The sequence below is a fragment of the Triturus cristatus genome, chromosome 10 (genome assembly GCF_964204655.1).
Source record: "Triturus cristatus chromosome 10, aTriCri1.1, whole genome shotgun sequence".
NCBI classification, from domain to species: domain Eukaryota; kingdom Metazoa; phylum Chordata; class Amphibia; order Caudata; family Salamandridae; genus Triturus; species Triturus cristatus.
In genome coordinates, this window is record NC_140593.1 from 460,787,663 (window position 1) to 460,801,883 (window position 14,221).

Consider the following 14,221-nt stretch of genomic DNA (forward strand, 5'->3'; position numbering starts at 1 on the left):
TTTTGAAGATTCGACAGTAAGAAATAGAGGACTAAGCAACAACGCTATGGACCTTGTACCTCTTGAGACCCAAATAACAGTTCGTCCAGATACATCAGTCTACCAAGAAGTAACAAGTAATCAACTGGTTCCAGCAATTTCATCAACTACAGATGCAATTCAAACCATTGACAGAACTGCTTCTGGCTATTTCATGAACTTTGATACGTTTTCTGAGGATCCTAGCGAGCCTGAAACTACGCCAATACAAAGAACTTTCAAAGAACAAGCAACAGACTTTTTTCATCTACTGGAAAAGACTTATCTGGTTTCACCATGGATTGAACTATGGATTGTTTTGGGGATATTCTTCCTTCTACTATGGTTAGCTCTGGTAATAACTCTGGGTATGCTGATTAATGGAAGACATATTCAAATGGACACAGCAAGTACAAGAGTGAACTTACTTCTCCAGCCTCACAAATCATCCCATCGTGAAGCAAGAGACTTGTCAGCAGTGAACATCACAGCAATTTCTATACCTGATGGTATAGTTTGGGACAAAACCGAATACAACATTTTTGGCCCGTCGGAGCTTTTGAAAATTCCACATTTATTTAAAATTTAATTAAGTTACTTTATTACCTGCAGTACCTTTTCTGATGATTGGGACTTCGAGACTGTTAATAATATGATGTCTGATCTAGAGATGTCAACTGCATTCACTAATAATGAATATTTACAAGGTTCATCAGACTATGAAGAAATGTATTGCTATAACCACTATGGTCATAATTTCCTGCATAAATCTGCAAAGCCCAGAAATGTATTTATGTATAACCAATGGGAACATTGTCCGACACCACCAAAGGGTAGCTCGAAAACATTTGCAATGAAATTTCCATATTTTTCAGGGTTCAATGTGTCAAATGCAGAATCATTTTACTTTAAAAATGTCAACAATTCAGGAATTAAAAATATGTTAACTAATACCAAACAGATTTATTCTGCAGCCTTTATTGCCCAACTGTTTAGACAGGGTTACGACTTTTGGAAAGACTATATTGAGACAAAAACTGTCTGGGGTACTAAAGATTGGCAAGTACAGGGAATAGAAGCTTTGTTTAGAGCCTGTATCATCCCTGAGCAAATTATGTTTTTGAACAACACTGTCCAACAAACATCATGCCTTGGATTAGCCAAGATAAAAGACGTGAACACACCGTCTATACCTGCACCTACAAGTGAAAGCACTACAAAGGGGGAGGTCGACGTAAATACTATATTGCATCACAACAGATCAGATCCTGAATGCGAAAAATGGTTGCTCTGGCCCTTAGACACAAACAACTGTTAAGATAGATTCCTGAATAAAACACAAGGTTTTACCTTTCATAGGCCAGACCCACTTTATGTCCAAAGACAGCATCCGGGGGTAGTAACAACTTACAGTGTAGGGAAACTTTGCCTTGATTGGCTACAGTAAGCTACACTAGAGGATGTAAAACAACACTTAACTTTACTTCAAGAAGACGCAGACCTTAGGGAATTCTTGTTAGGACCAAGAAAACCGCGTCAAAAACATTTCATATATGCCGGTATCTACACTGCTTATAATGAAGCATGGAAGGTCACCCAAGCAGAGACTGTAGAACGAATACGAGAAATTGATCGTATTAATTTAGAGAAATCTCTCTCTGTAGTAGACAATGGGTTAAAAACTCTGTCGTCCAGGATATATTCTTTGGACATCATTGTATCCTCTGTCATAGACATCATGGAACAAGACTTGGTCATGTTGCAACATGGTCAGTCTCAGTTACGTTCTATCATGCTATTAGGCTGGACGCTCCTAAACCTGCGTTCTGGCTATGTGCCTTGGCGTTTAATCAATACTACGTCACTGTTTGCGGAATTCAATCTCACTGACAGACAGATCAAACTGGTGCAAAGGGGAGCAGACTATACGGTGCTGAGCATTGAAAAACTGGAGAAATTACCATTCACAGTGGCAGAAAAACCAGCTACTGAGTGGATCATACATGGTAAGATTACTCTGCCTGTTACGACTTTCCATGTTCAGTATTGCCTAAAAATATACCAGCAGGCAAATATAAAAGGTTGGGTAAAGAATACATCAAGACATCCTGGGATTTACCTTACACACACAGATGTTGGAGTGGGGGATGTGAAGTGTTTCTTAGCGGTGAAAACTGTGAACACGCGCTAAGCGGTTCTCTCCTTTGTCAGGGTATTAACTTACACGGGGCTTGTGATGGTTCCACTACAAACTTATCCTGCCACCTGCACTGTTCACCAGCAGCAGTGATTAATCCAATCTTTGGTCAACTTTCAAACGGGAGTTACATTATGTTGAATGATCACAGCTGCTGTGGCATGCTGCCAGGTATCCCATATCTAGTAACGGTTACTTCCAGGGTCACTTGCTGTATGCAAGTCTTGTTTCCCCAAATAGACCTAGTCAGGGAGTCGCCTTTTTGCCTTCACTGAATATCTCTTCTATACGAGTTGATACTTTAAGAAGAATGAAAGCCATTTTTTTTTTTACAAAAAACTGTGCCTTTGACCTCTGCCAAGGAAACCTATGCTCTCCAAGTCGCAAGGACTTCTGCGGAGATGCATACCCTTTTGTATACAAACTGCCCTGTGCATTTCTCAGAAATGTTAGGTCGTATCTTAAACATGTCTGATACGAGCAGTATTGTACATGTATTTAAGAACGTGTGTGCAGGACTGTTAGCACCTTTTCAAGCAGTCCTCGGAATTTTTCCAAACTTCGTGCACTCTGTGTTTGGCGGACTGCCGCTCCTTTTAGCACTCGTTGAAGGGATACTATTTTTGCTCCTACTGCTGCGATATGGCAAGCCAAATCACCAGCGATACCCAGTTCACCATGGAAAAAACTCTATTGGAGATGAGGTGTCGTGAGCGCATCGTCCAAATTCTGGGTTTACCTCGTCTACGAGAATTAAACACCACTTGGTTTCTGTCATTCAGACCAATTTGGCAAGATTGCATCTTACCTGTTCTACGCTGCCTGCTATGCAGTGAAGAACGCGTGCTGGACATTTGTCTGACACTCCCATCAGTCATGCCTACGGATATCGATACTCTGCTGGAACCGATAACGGCCCATGCTATGTGTTGTCCTCAGCGGCTACCAATCCTGATGGCGGCATTCATTGAGATCTCACAGACGCAACACGCTACTGCTGAGGTACGAGAGGAAACACCAGGCGCGCAGGTAACATCCAATCCGAACATTGCTGATGCTTCCCATGCTGAAGGCGATAGTTCGCATCTTTGTGCTGTTGATCTTCTACACGAGGTATTCCAACTCTCACCCACAACGGTAGACGACTTGTTGTCTACAGGTTTAGAAAATGTTATGTTTTCTCCTTCCCCACACACTGACTTTTGATTCAAGTACACAGTGTTCCGGACAGACTCTAAATTTGGCCTTCATTCTTTTTCAAATGTGATACTGACTTTGGGACTTTCTGCTATGATCATTTTGTTTTCCCCCCCCAAATTTGTATTTTGCATTTTTTGGCAAAGTAATCTGCTTATCGTAGACCTATTCATACAGAACAGAATTCTTTGATAACACTTCCAGGGACAGTATGCCACCTGGTCATGAATAACAATTTGACTTGTGTAACCTGATATGAAATGGTTTTGGCACCTTTTTTCTTCTGTATTTACGAGCCATTTTCATCACATGTATACATTTTGTTCATTCAGCATTCCAATGTGATCCTATGCTTAGAATGAAACATTTCCGTTTATATGTACAACACTTTTTATGCATAGCAATGGTTTTGTAATGTATTTTTAGACAATATGTTTTAGATATGTTTTTAGCGTATTTTAGCAAACCAATGCGATACTCTGTTTTAAGATATGTTTAGAACGTTTAGAATTTAGTAACGTCATTCATACGAAACTGGAGTGGGTGTTGTGTGTAGATTTAGATTCCGTTTATAGGTATCCTGATTTATGTCCTTATATAGGTACAATTCACATTGCCCTTATTTGGACATAGAAATCCAGCCCTTAGTCATTGTCCGTACAAACCAAATACAGGCATGGCCACCTAAATCCGTCCATCCACGTCACAATGATTTCTTGGAAAACCAGACCCTTAAGCCTTAAGGAATTTCCCCCAGCTTGAATATTGATTTCTCCAAGAACTCATTAAGTATGCATGAACATCTATTCCTTAGGGGTTCATTCATGACGTTCCTCTGCCCGACTTTTACGTCAATACTGGCATTCCTAGACACCTTCAAGGTATACATACACCTGCACTTGCCTTGGCAAATTGTGGTTCCCGGAGGATTCGATCCAACCCAGACTACGTGGTTTGCCACGGCAAGTTCGGAAGGAGATCGAGTTCCAGGCTGATGCACTGACCAGACACTGTCATCCTCCTCGCAGAGAATCCAGCTCTAGTGCTCTCTGACTTCCCTTGGGGGGGGTTAGACTATCGAGTCCAGAAAAGAGATTCCAACCTCTCTCATTCCCGGGTATGGAGCTGACTAGAACTTAGAGAAACTTTTGGCAACTCTTGGCTAAACTAAAATATAGATAGCTATACTTTAGAAACAGCACCTACTTCAAACCTTGTACTGCACTTAGTTTAGGTAGACTGGGGTAGAACAATTTAGAAGCATCAGATGAGTATGATATTTTAGCATAGGTTATTTATGAATGTATTTTGATTAATATATGTCATAGCTACAAACCATGCAATTGCAGTATTATTTTATCTAACTGCTAACCTCGTACATATTGTACTTCGCAGTCTGTCTTGCGATTGTAGCAATTCATATCTCTTCCACGAGAAATAATACTATTCAATAAACCCTTTTTATTGAAACACCAGTATTTCTGTGTAACTTTGTAGAAACGAAGCATGCACGATTCACTAGGTGAAACTTATCTATTGTTTCCACGATTCTGAGACTGTTCCGATTCTAAAGGGAAACAAAGTTGTCATGTTTATGCGGTTGTCAGAGACTAATCCCTTCTTGTATATTCGAGAAGTTTCTGGTGACCTCTGAGTTAGCTGGCACACACAAGTAATTAAGTTTAATATACTCGATAGAGACATACTGACCTTAGTCCTATGTCAAATCTATAGTGTATGTTATTCCAATGCGCAGAGCCTATCAGGGATATAGGAACTACACTACATCAGGCTGCAGGACCTCTGTCAAGACGTTTGTCTTGATTGCCACTGTAGGAAGCTGTAGGTCAACGACCTCTGCAGCCCTATGCACCACCACAGCAAAAGTTGCATCCTCCTCCATAGCCAGGGTAGGAGGGGAAAGCATGCCAGAATCTGGGGAGGTGTCCAGGCGACTGGCATCACCCAATTCCTCATACCAGTCCAGGTCTTGCTGTTGCAGGATTTCTAAGGGATCCAGCTCAACCTCCCAATCCTCTTTCTCCATTCCTACCCCTTCAGAATAGGGCAGAAAAAACGGCATGGAGCCGTATGGCTCCATCAGCACCGGTCTCGGTGTCAGAGGATGCCCGACCGGCTCTGTGTTGTCGGGAATGAGGATCAGGGAGGCGCCGCCGGTAGACTGGAGTCAGTCCGGACCCGGGAACAGGTCCACTCGGAGGCCGTGGAGGCAGGGTCTGAGCCGCTGGCATGGGAACCACGGGGGCCCCTCCGTCTTCTGAGCCTGCGGGGCCCGAAGGCTTGCCGGCTGGGTCAGGCCACCCCACATATGACGCGTATGGCATCATAAAATTCCTTGAGTTGGGCTGGGGTTACTCCCGGCCGCGGAAAGGGAGGGAAATGCAGAGACGACCCAGGCACCCGCTCAGTGGAGCGGGGCCTCGAGCGCAGAGGTTCCTCTGCCGCATCACGAGATGGGTGGGGCGAAGCGCTTCGACTTCTTGTGCTTTTTGTGGTGCCTTTTACCAGACTTTGACGACTTCGATGAGGAGGACTTCAAATCACGGATCGGTGCTCGGACCTTCCTCTCGACCCAAACCTGGACCGAGACCGACGAGGCAACCTCTGCGGTGCCAGACTCTGGGCCGTGAGAAGCTTTAAGGACCGCTCCCTCAAAGGCTTCAGCACCATGGCCCGGCAGTCAGAGAACGACTTGTAGTCGTGGTAGCGCTCCAGCCACCACAGACAAACCAAATGGTGGTCCGTAACCGACATGGTGTGTTAACAGGCACCGCAAAGCTTCAACCCCGGTTTTCTTACTCTACATCCTAAACACACCAATGGAGTCGACAAAAAGTTAAAAAAAGTCTATCAAAAAATGACAGGGGGTAGCTCTCTTCAACAGATCGGCGCTGGCTGGCACAAAAAGAAAAGAGCGGACATCAGCGCGCCGGAGTAACTGTTGTATTGACGACGCGGAAGTCACGGTGAAGAACACGACGCTGATGACAACACGCAGTCGAGTCGACCGACGCCACCTACCGGCACGCAGGGGTACTGCTACGAAAAATCTTAAAGATCCAGCCTGACGACTGGAAGTTCAAAGGTAAGGAATATGCGGCTAGATGTCTCTATCAGATAGAAAGTTTTTTGTTAGATTTCCGTTGAAAGGCATCAGAACCATGGACAGCAAGGCAATGAGAAAGACAGGAGGCATTTCTGTTTTCAAGCCATCGGCCTTCAAAATGGTGACTCAAGGTACACAATTTATAAAATCCATAGGTAAGCCAGGGCTGAGGTACATTAGTAGTAGCTTTAAAGGATTTTGAAGGAGTAAGAATATTTGGTGAGTGAGAATCAGTATTAAAAATAGGACTTGAAGCATTGTCAAATGAAAGAGAAGCAAAATAATTAACTGAAGGTAAAGTACTAACAGCAACAGAAGCCAAGTCACCAGGAGAATTCTCACAAAGATTACGGTTAAAAAAGATAGGATGGGAAAACAAAGCGGAAATTGGAAAAAGGAAAAGAGGGAGTAAGAACAAAAGGATCAGAGGTGTGAAGACAGCATAAATGAGGTGAAGAATCAGAAGAAATAGAAGAGAATATAGGATCACTAATTCTGCCCAAAGTATGAGTGGGAGGAGAAGACAGAAGAAATGGATCAATTTAGTCAGTATGGGTTTTTAAAGGGAAAGCGTGGGACCAATTAGAGAGCTGTAAACTGAAATCACCAAGCAAGAAAGACGAGGTGTTAACAAGAAAAACATGACAGAATACTATCTAAATCTTCAAAGAAAGAGTGTAGACCAGGTGCACTGAAACGTTAGTGGAAATACGGGGTAACTTGGAAAGGTGAAATAAAAAACAGTTCAGGTGCTGACACTTGGTGTTGATATACAGGAATTCCTTGTGCTGACCTGGGTTCACTCAGTCTTCAAAATGGTCAGATTGCCATCTCTGCAGACACTTCAAATGAAGTATTGGTACTGATGGCATGAAGCTGTAGCATGGGCAATGGAAAGTATTAACTAGAGTGTCTATCATTTTCAGCTTACCAAAATGAGCAGTGTGACTGAAATCACTCCGCTGTATTTAGTTTATCGTAGTCGTTTCCTTTTTTACATGCTACTTTGTACTTGGACCATAGCCATCAATTAATCGATTTGATTAGTCTAATCTCCCCATCTTCAAGGTGTCCTTTATGGCTAAACGAAAAATGAATAGGGAAACTTTGAAAACATAGCCCCAACAATTTGGCAAAAAACCCTGCAACCGTTCTTTGCCTCAATTGCAACGGTTTACTTTGTACTTTAAAAAAAAATTAAATCACGTTTAGATTGACTAAGAAACAAAATGTAGGAGGAAGGACTTTTAAATATACTTGTTTGTTTAGCAGTTTTATTAGTTTTACACTGGGGAACGTCTTATAAGTCAAAAGCTTCAGTTTCTGCTTTGTATGGGGCTTACGTACAGGGAGATTTGGGCGAACGTACCATATACAAATAATGGAAACTGTATTGTGGTGCATAACATTGCAGGGGTACACAGTGCAAAGTGACTTCAGGCTATGAACTATGACTGATGTTTCTCACGATTACATTTGCACAAGCCATCGACGATGTCGGATTTATCTCCATGTTTTATGATTAGCATCCTTTTTGAGAGCATTTTGAATTTAAAGGAATCTAAGAGGTGTGGTGGCTGGGAAACGTAGGAAGTCTTAACATACATAAAGTGTAGTCCTGGCCCCCATTCCCAGCTGTTTCATAATACAATGTTTGAGCAAAATCAGTAGTTTCACTTCGAACTGGTGTTATGAGGCACACACAATTATCAAGGTGAATTTCAGGTAAAAAAAACCTGTATTTACAGGTTTAATTTAGCTTGGTAATTCCAATTTCCACATGTTGTTCCACTTCTCCCCATTCCATCGTTCCTGTGTAAGGATAGGATAGAACGTCTACAACAGGAGAGAAATAGGAGAGACTAACAATTAAAGTGGTAGTAGGAAATCTTGGTATAAGTGGTCATGAGTAGAGGATATTAATCAGAACAATAACAAACACTGGCAAAGCTAATAGATATGGAGTTTAATGTGCTAACCCATACGGCATACACACACAAGGGGAGCCAGTAAGAGCAGACACAGAGGGCTATAGGTTTAAAGTAGTCCCTCATGCAGTTCAATGTAAGAACCCAAGTTGAGGCGGAAGGAAACACAGACGCAGCCAACAGTACTATGTAAGACTTTATAACAAAACTCACCTGACAGGTTTAAAGAGGCTGATCTAATGGAAGAAAGCCAAAAAGGGAAAGGAGTGGACCCAAAGTCCACTCTATGTATATTGTCACCATTAGGTCTCTGCATAAAAACTGTCTTTTCAAAATCCAGACATAAAAGAAGGAAGTCTGGCCACATGAGAATGAGAGTGTAAACACGGGATGAATGCAGTAGAAGCCTGTCCATCTGAGAATGGAAAGGGAGAGACCTATCACAAGAGAAGTGAAACCATTACATATTGATCAGCATTAAGTGCAGTCTTCCGAGGACGACAACGCCTGTATGCCATGCAGCATGAGAAAATACAATTATTTCCATGTAGAGCAATGAGGAGCTGGCCTGTGAAACTTTCATTATTAGAGGAAGGCGCTGCAAAGATTGAAAGCAGAGGACTGCCTTGGATGTGCGAGGCATACGTTTACGTCTTGAAACAAAGGGTAAAGGCAAAGAGCTCCAAAGCACATCAATATAGCAATGACTAAAGAGTAACAAACCTTCCCGGGTCATTAGTGTATGCAAATATAAATATACTACAACAAACAATCCGTTACTTAATTTTTTTTATTGACAAGCAGCAATATCATGTTTGCCATTTTTACATTTTAAAGTAGATACAATTATTAGTTTATCTGTCATATTACAATATTTAGTTTTTACTTTTAAATCCTTTAAGATACATTAAAAAAACACATCAACTGCAAACATGACTGTGCCTGGGAGGGCGGAGAGAGAAAAGCATGGTACCCACCCAAATTTCCACATTCCTGCAACACTTCACCCATTCGGTTCGCAAAGTTAAGAAATGTCATAATGGCATGAGCTTGAAGTATCTATAGGCATTTTCCTTGACGCTCATGACGTGGCACTGGTGATGTTGTAAACAGCAGAAAAACAGGGACTGCCAAGTGACCAATCATGGAGGCACAGGCCTGCTCCTTCCCACAGGAACACACCAAACAGTGACAGTGGTGACCTTCCCACATTCAAACTCCGCAAAGAGGAAGATCATGCGACGTAGCTGTATTCATCTGAAGAGGCTTGGCTTCGTTCAATGTATTGTTTGTCTATGAGAACTTCAATACACTTCTTAATCATGCTGATGCTGGGGTTGAATCTAGCTCGAGACTGGCTAATCACCTATGGATGAAAAAAGAATAACATTAGCAAACATCTGCGGTAGCCCTATAGGGCGGCAGCTACACAAAGACAACCCATACAAATGCAGACACAATAAGTAATTTATCTGTAAATTGCTCCACTCTTCAACTATCTAGGTCCTCGCTATACTATTGGGTGACCGGGAAGGGCTGTTTTGGCAGCGCCCCATCTATATGTCCACCCGCAGGATAGCCCAAGGACAGTAAACTATCTTTTTCCCTACCTAGCCTAGCCCAAGGGCTTATGGGGTGATGTCGGGACTGGGAAATAATAATTTTCTCTCCGAGGCCCAAACAACACCTTGCCCTAGGGTTTAGGTGTGGAGTCCGATTTCGGTGTCTTGTTGACAGTTGCCAAGGGGACTGCAATGGTTGTTTGCTATTACTGACGCAGTTCACCCTCAAAGCAATGATAACAGAAGTACAAATATGTCTAAACTATAAAAAAAACTTTCCTCATAAGAACGTAAGATTTTAATCCGCTCTAGGCTACACGTTTTCGAATAACACGTGTAAGAGTTACGTTTGGTGTCAACAATTTAACTGAGTACATTTGGATCTGGGTTTCCTCTTAACCTTCTTCGTATATTTCAATATCTTACGCCACTCATCATCAATTATTTTCCTCCCAAGCTTCAGTTCCCACTTTTCTCTTAGTGTTGACATGTCAGCGTAATAGGCAGGACTAATAGTAAACCATCAACATGATCACCGCAAGACTACAACCTCCCGTTATCAGTATCTTGGTGAGCACTTCTGACTTTATGGGTTCTATCTCTCCAACATCCCATGTTTGCTTTTATGTCCTGCACAAATGTACTGTGAGCCATCAGCTCCCGAATGGCCGCTCTGTGTTCCTCGCTTAGTGCTTCAAAAGTACAAATGCTTCCTTTCGAATACAGATCTCCCACCGCCTGGATTCCTTCTTCGCTCCAGGGCTTTTCATCATATATTTTGGTCAGTTTCTCAAATGTGGGCAAACACCATAATGGTAGTTCTGGAACATACACCAACAACATCACCACTTTTAGCATGTATTTACAGCAGCAATACCGTGCAGACTGAAGAGCCCTGGGGAATGACCTCGAGAGCCTGGCATGGCTTAGCTGCACCCCAACAATGGAGCCCCTGCCTAACACAGCACCACCCTTCTCCCTTCAAAGTAGTGATGGAGCGGGTAGTACAAAATTTTGTATAACCCCCCTCTTCTGCATGAGATCACTAATAGAATAATCCATTAACTATAATATTTTAAATGAGTTTGCATGTTTTATTAATCAACATTATTAATATACAAAATATACGTGGGATTTGCATTTTGCATGGCTAAATAACCTTTATGACTAAAATCCGTACGCATACTAACAGTAGTATATGTAATAAATAGAATATTCCATGGTATATGTTGCTTTTGTGATGTCTCTGTAATGTTGCCCAAAAAGACAATGTAAAGGGTGAATATAAACGCTTTAAATGTTGCTATACGCTAGATAAATACAAGCACATGGAGGGATTAGTAAGGGGTTAACATTATATTTATTATTTCTATGCATTAATTACTCTTTTGTGTTTGTTTCGCTTAAGTTGGCGTTTGGGCCTAAATAAAAATGGCCGCCGACGAGACATGACGATGTGGCCACTGTCCCATGAGGCGCGGAGCGGACAGCGCATGTGCAACAAAGATGACTGCAGCCTCTGCATGACTCGTAACCCACTGTACTAAGGCAAGGCCATGGTGGGACAACAGCCAAGTGACAAAACAAAGGACATTTACAAAAGAAACCGGAATGGACTGAACTGTGACCTCACCCCTCAAACTGTGCTAAACCCCATCGGATGATCTCAACCAACCAATCACGACTGTACGAAATTATCAATATGTAACTTTTACTGTGATTTTGTTATAAAAGTACATGGTAGAATAGATTGGGACCTACCAATCTTCCTACCCTATTGACCGATGACCACGACGACGACGGTGACGCTACGGGAACTCTACTACTTAGGGTGACTGCTGCGTTCCTGAATCCTAAATTGTCCGGAGGCTGCCCAATTACCTGAGGACTACGAACTTTTCCTAATTCTATGGGCATTGCCAGATGCCTGCACGTCTCTGGTCTCGGCCGATCTTTGAGACTGTGGCGTTCTGAGCACAGAACTTGAACATTAATCTGCTTTGACGAATGGCGACAGACTTAGAGGACTCCAGATAGTCAGAATAGGTAAATATGATGTTCTGTGATTTAATTGAAATGCAAATTTAACTTTGCTAAGACATTTTAGGGATAAACAGATATTGATTGACAAAGAATGAGTTTGTGATTTATTGAGAAGGGTAAGATCTAAATCTTAAAATGTGTTTTAGCTGGTTCTAGATCACCATCAACCAATCCAACTATTTGGTCCATTGGCCACGTGGGAGGAGTGCCTTGATGTTTAGGATTGAGAGCTGTAGGTGGAAGGGATATTGATGTATATTCTGTAAATTAACCTTTCTTTCCCTATAGGATATAAGATATTCCCCCCACATGTTGAGCGCTTGAACCGCTCATCCCTCCAACTGTGTGCAGACCGGTGAATGGATAGTGTGAGTGTTGGTGTTATGGGCCCCACCAATGGCTGTATGTGTGAATGATTTAGTGTGACGTCGGGTCTGTGACGAAGGGAGGATATCGGTACGGGTTTGCTTTCCCCGTTACCAGGGTTTTTGCGCTCCATCAGTTTTTCTGGTAGCAGTATGATAGTTTTATTGTTTTGGTTTGGTGATTATTGCTTGTAAATTGTCTATTGATTAGTATTGGTTTATGTATTAACACTATGTTGAGTCACGTCGAGTTCTATGTTGTTGGACGGCTTCGGGATGTAGGAAGTCGGAAGTTTGTAACAGTTCCGTAGTAGAGCAGAGGTAAAGCGCTGCTCTTGGGAAAGACGGAATTGTTGTTGCCCTGTAGGTACACCGGGAAAACGTGTGACGATTGGAGTTGTACGACGCATTGTCTGGGCTCGATTCAGTAACACTGTCGTGTGTTGCCATTAGGGACATGTTCTGTATGAGAGAAGTGTATGGTGGCGAAGGTCACCTGTGAAATATTGGTCTTAGGTACCAGGAGTCCAGAAAAGGAGCTCTGATAACGCTTATCACTGGAAAGGTAATGGGTGTTCCCTAAGCTTGTTAGAAGGATAAAGTAGAGGGAAGTGCTACTTTATTAACGTGTGTCATAATTCTGTAGTAGGGCAGACTGTTCGCTGCTCTCGGGAAAGACAGAATTCTGTGTGAATGAACTACATTTTCTGTATGAAAGTGTGTGAATGAAATAGCATTCGGGTTAATTGTGAAACTCTGGTTTTATTTCTCAGGAGCATTGAGTCTCCAACTAGGTGTCTTAACTCTGGAGAAACGGTTAGCTGATGCTTGCTAGAAGGGTAAGGAAGAGGGATGTGCTACTTTATCAACGGAAGTACCGATTCCGTAGTAGGGCAGAGGTAAGAGCTGCTCTCGAGAAAGACGGAATTCTTGTGAAAAAGGTCATTGACTTTTCTTTGGTTAGCGAAGCGGACAATGGTGGTGTTTTTATGTCGTTACTAACAGAATTGTAAATCATAAAAACGTAAGAAAAGTTACCGATAAGTTTTGTAAAGGAGGGGTCAGCAGGAGCAGGAGTTGCGACAGCGAGAAAAGATGACGTCAGAAAGACCGCGCTGGGATTGGCTAGTCAGTGAGTTAAGTAGACGACCCTGATTGATGTGTTAGTGTATGCCGCGCTAGGAGTGGAGAATTACAGGGTGACGTAGATGCTGCTGACTGGTGCGTTAGTGTGAGTCACGCTACGATTGTTTAAAACAACAGAATAGTTGTAAGGAAAGACTAGCGATACACGAAAGACAAAAATTATGTATTACGATCCACCAGAAAAAGAGAAAAAGTCCTGGATTGGAAAAATTAAGAAATTATTTAAAAAGGACAAACTGATTGTGACTAGGGAAGGGCAGTTGCTTCCCCCACCGAAAACACCCGCATCCGTTATGGTTGCGAAATATGGATATCATACTTGCATTTGGTTGGACAATTGGGCGAAGTATACGAAGGATAATGGAGTTTTGGCATTTCCAGATCATGGTTCATTTAAATTAGCGGTTTTGAGAAATTTGAGAGAAAAAATGATGAATTTAGAGCAGAGACCTAGACCAACACAGTTTGAAGCATTGACGGAATGGGAAGATGAGATGCATGACAGAGAAAGACAGAGGAGTGGCGGAAGATATAGGTACATGTTTGGTAGATCACATGGACAGGAGAATCATGATGCCAGAATGAGGAGATGGCGAAGTGCAAGTATGGCTGATGGTTTGTTTCCTGTGAGACATACA

At 42.3% G+C, this 14,221-nt stretch overlaps 1 protein-coding gene across 1 annotated transcript in view; it reads right to left on the minus strand.

Moving 5' to 3' along the window:
* Positions 1-9,239: 9,239 nt before the first annotated feature.
* The window catches only part of CUL2 (cullin 2), a 537,998-nt gene continuing 533,016 nt past the window's right edge, over positions 9,240-14,221 (minus strand). The window contains exon 21 of the mRNA XM_085631872.1: positions 9,240-9,833. Coding sequence (XP_085487998.1) covers positions 9,702-9,833 — 132 coding nt within the window. The 3' untranslated portion in view covers positions 9,240-9,701. The remainder of the gene's footprint in view (positions 9,834-14,221) is intronic.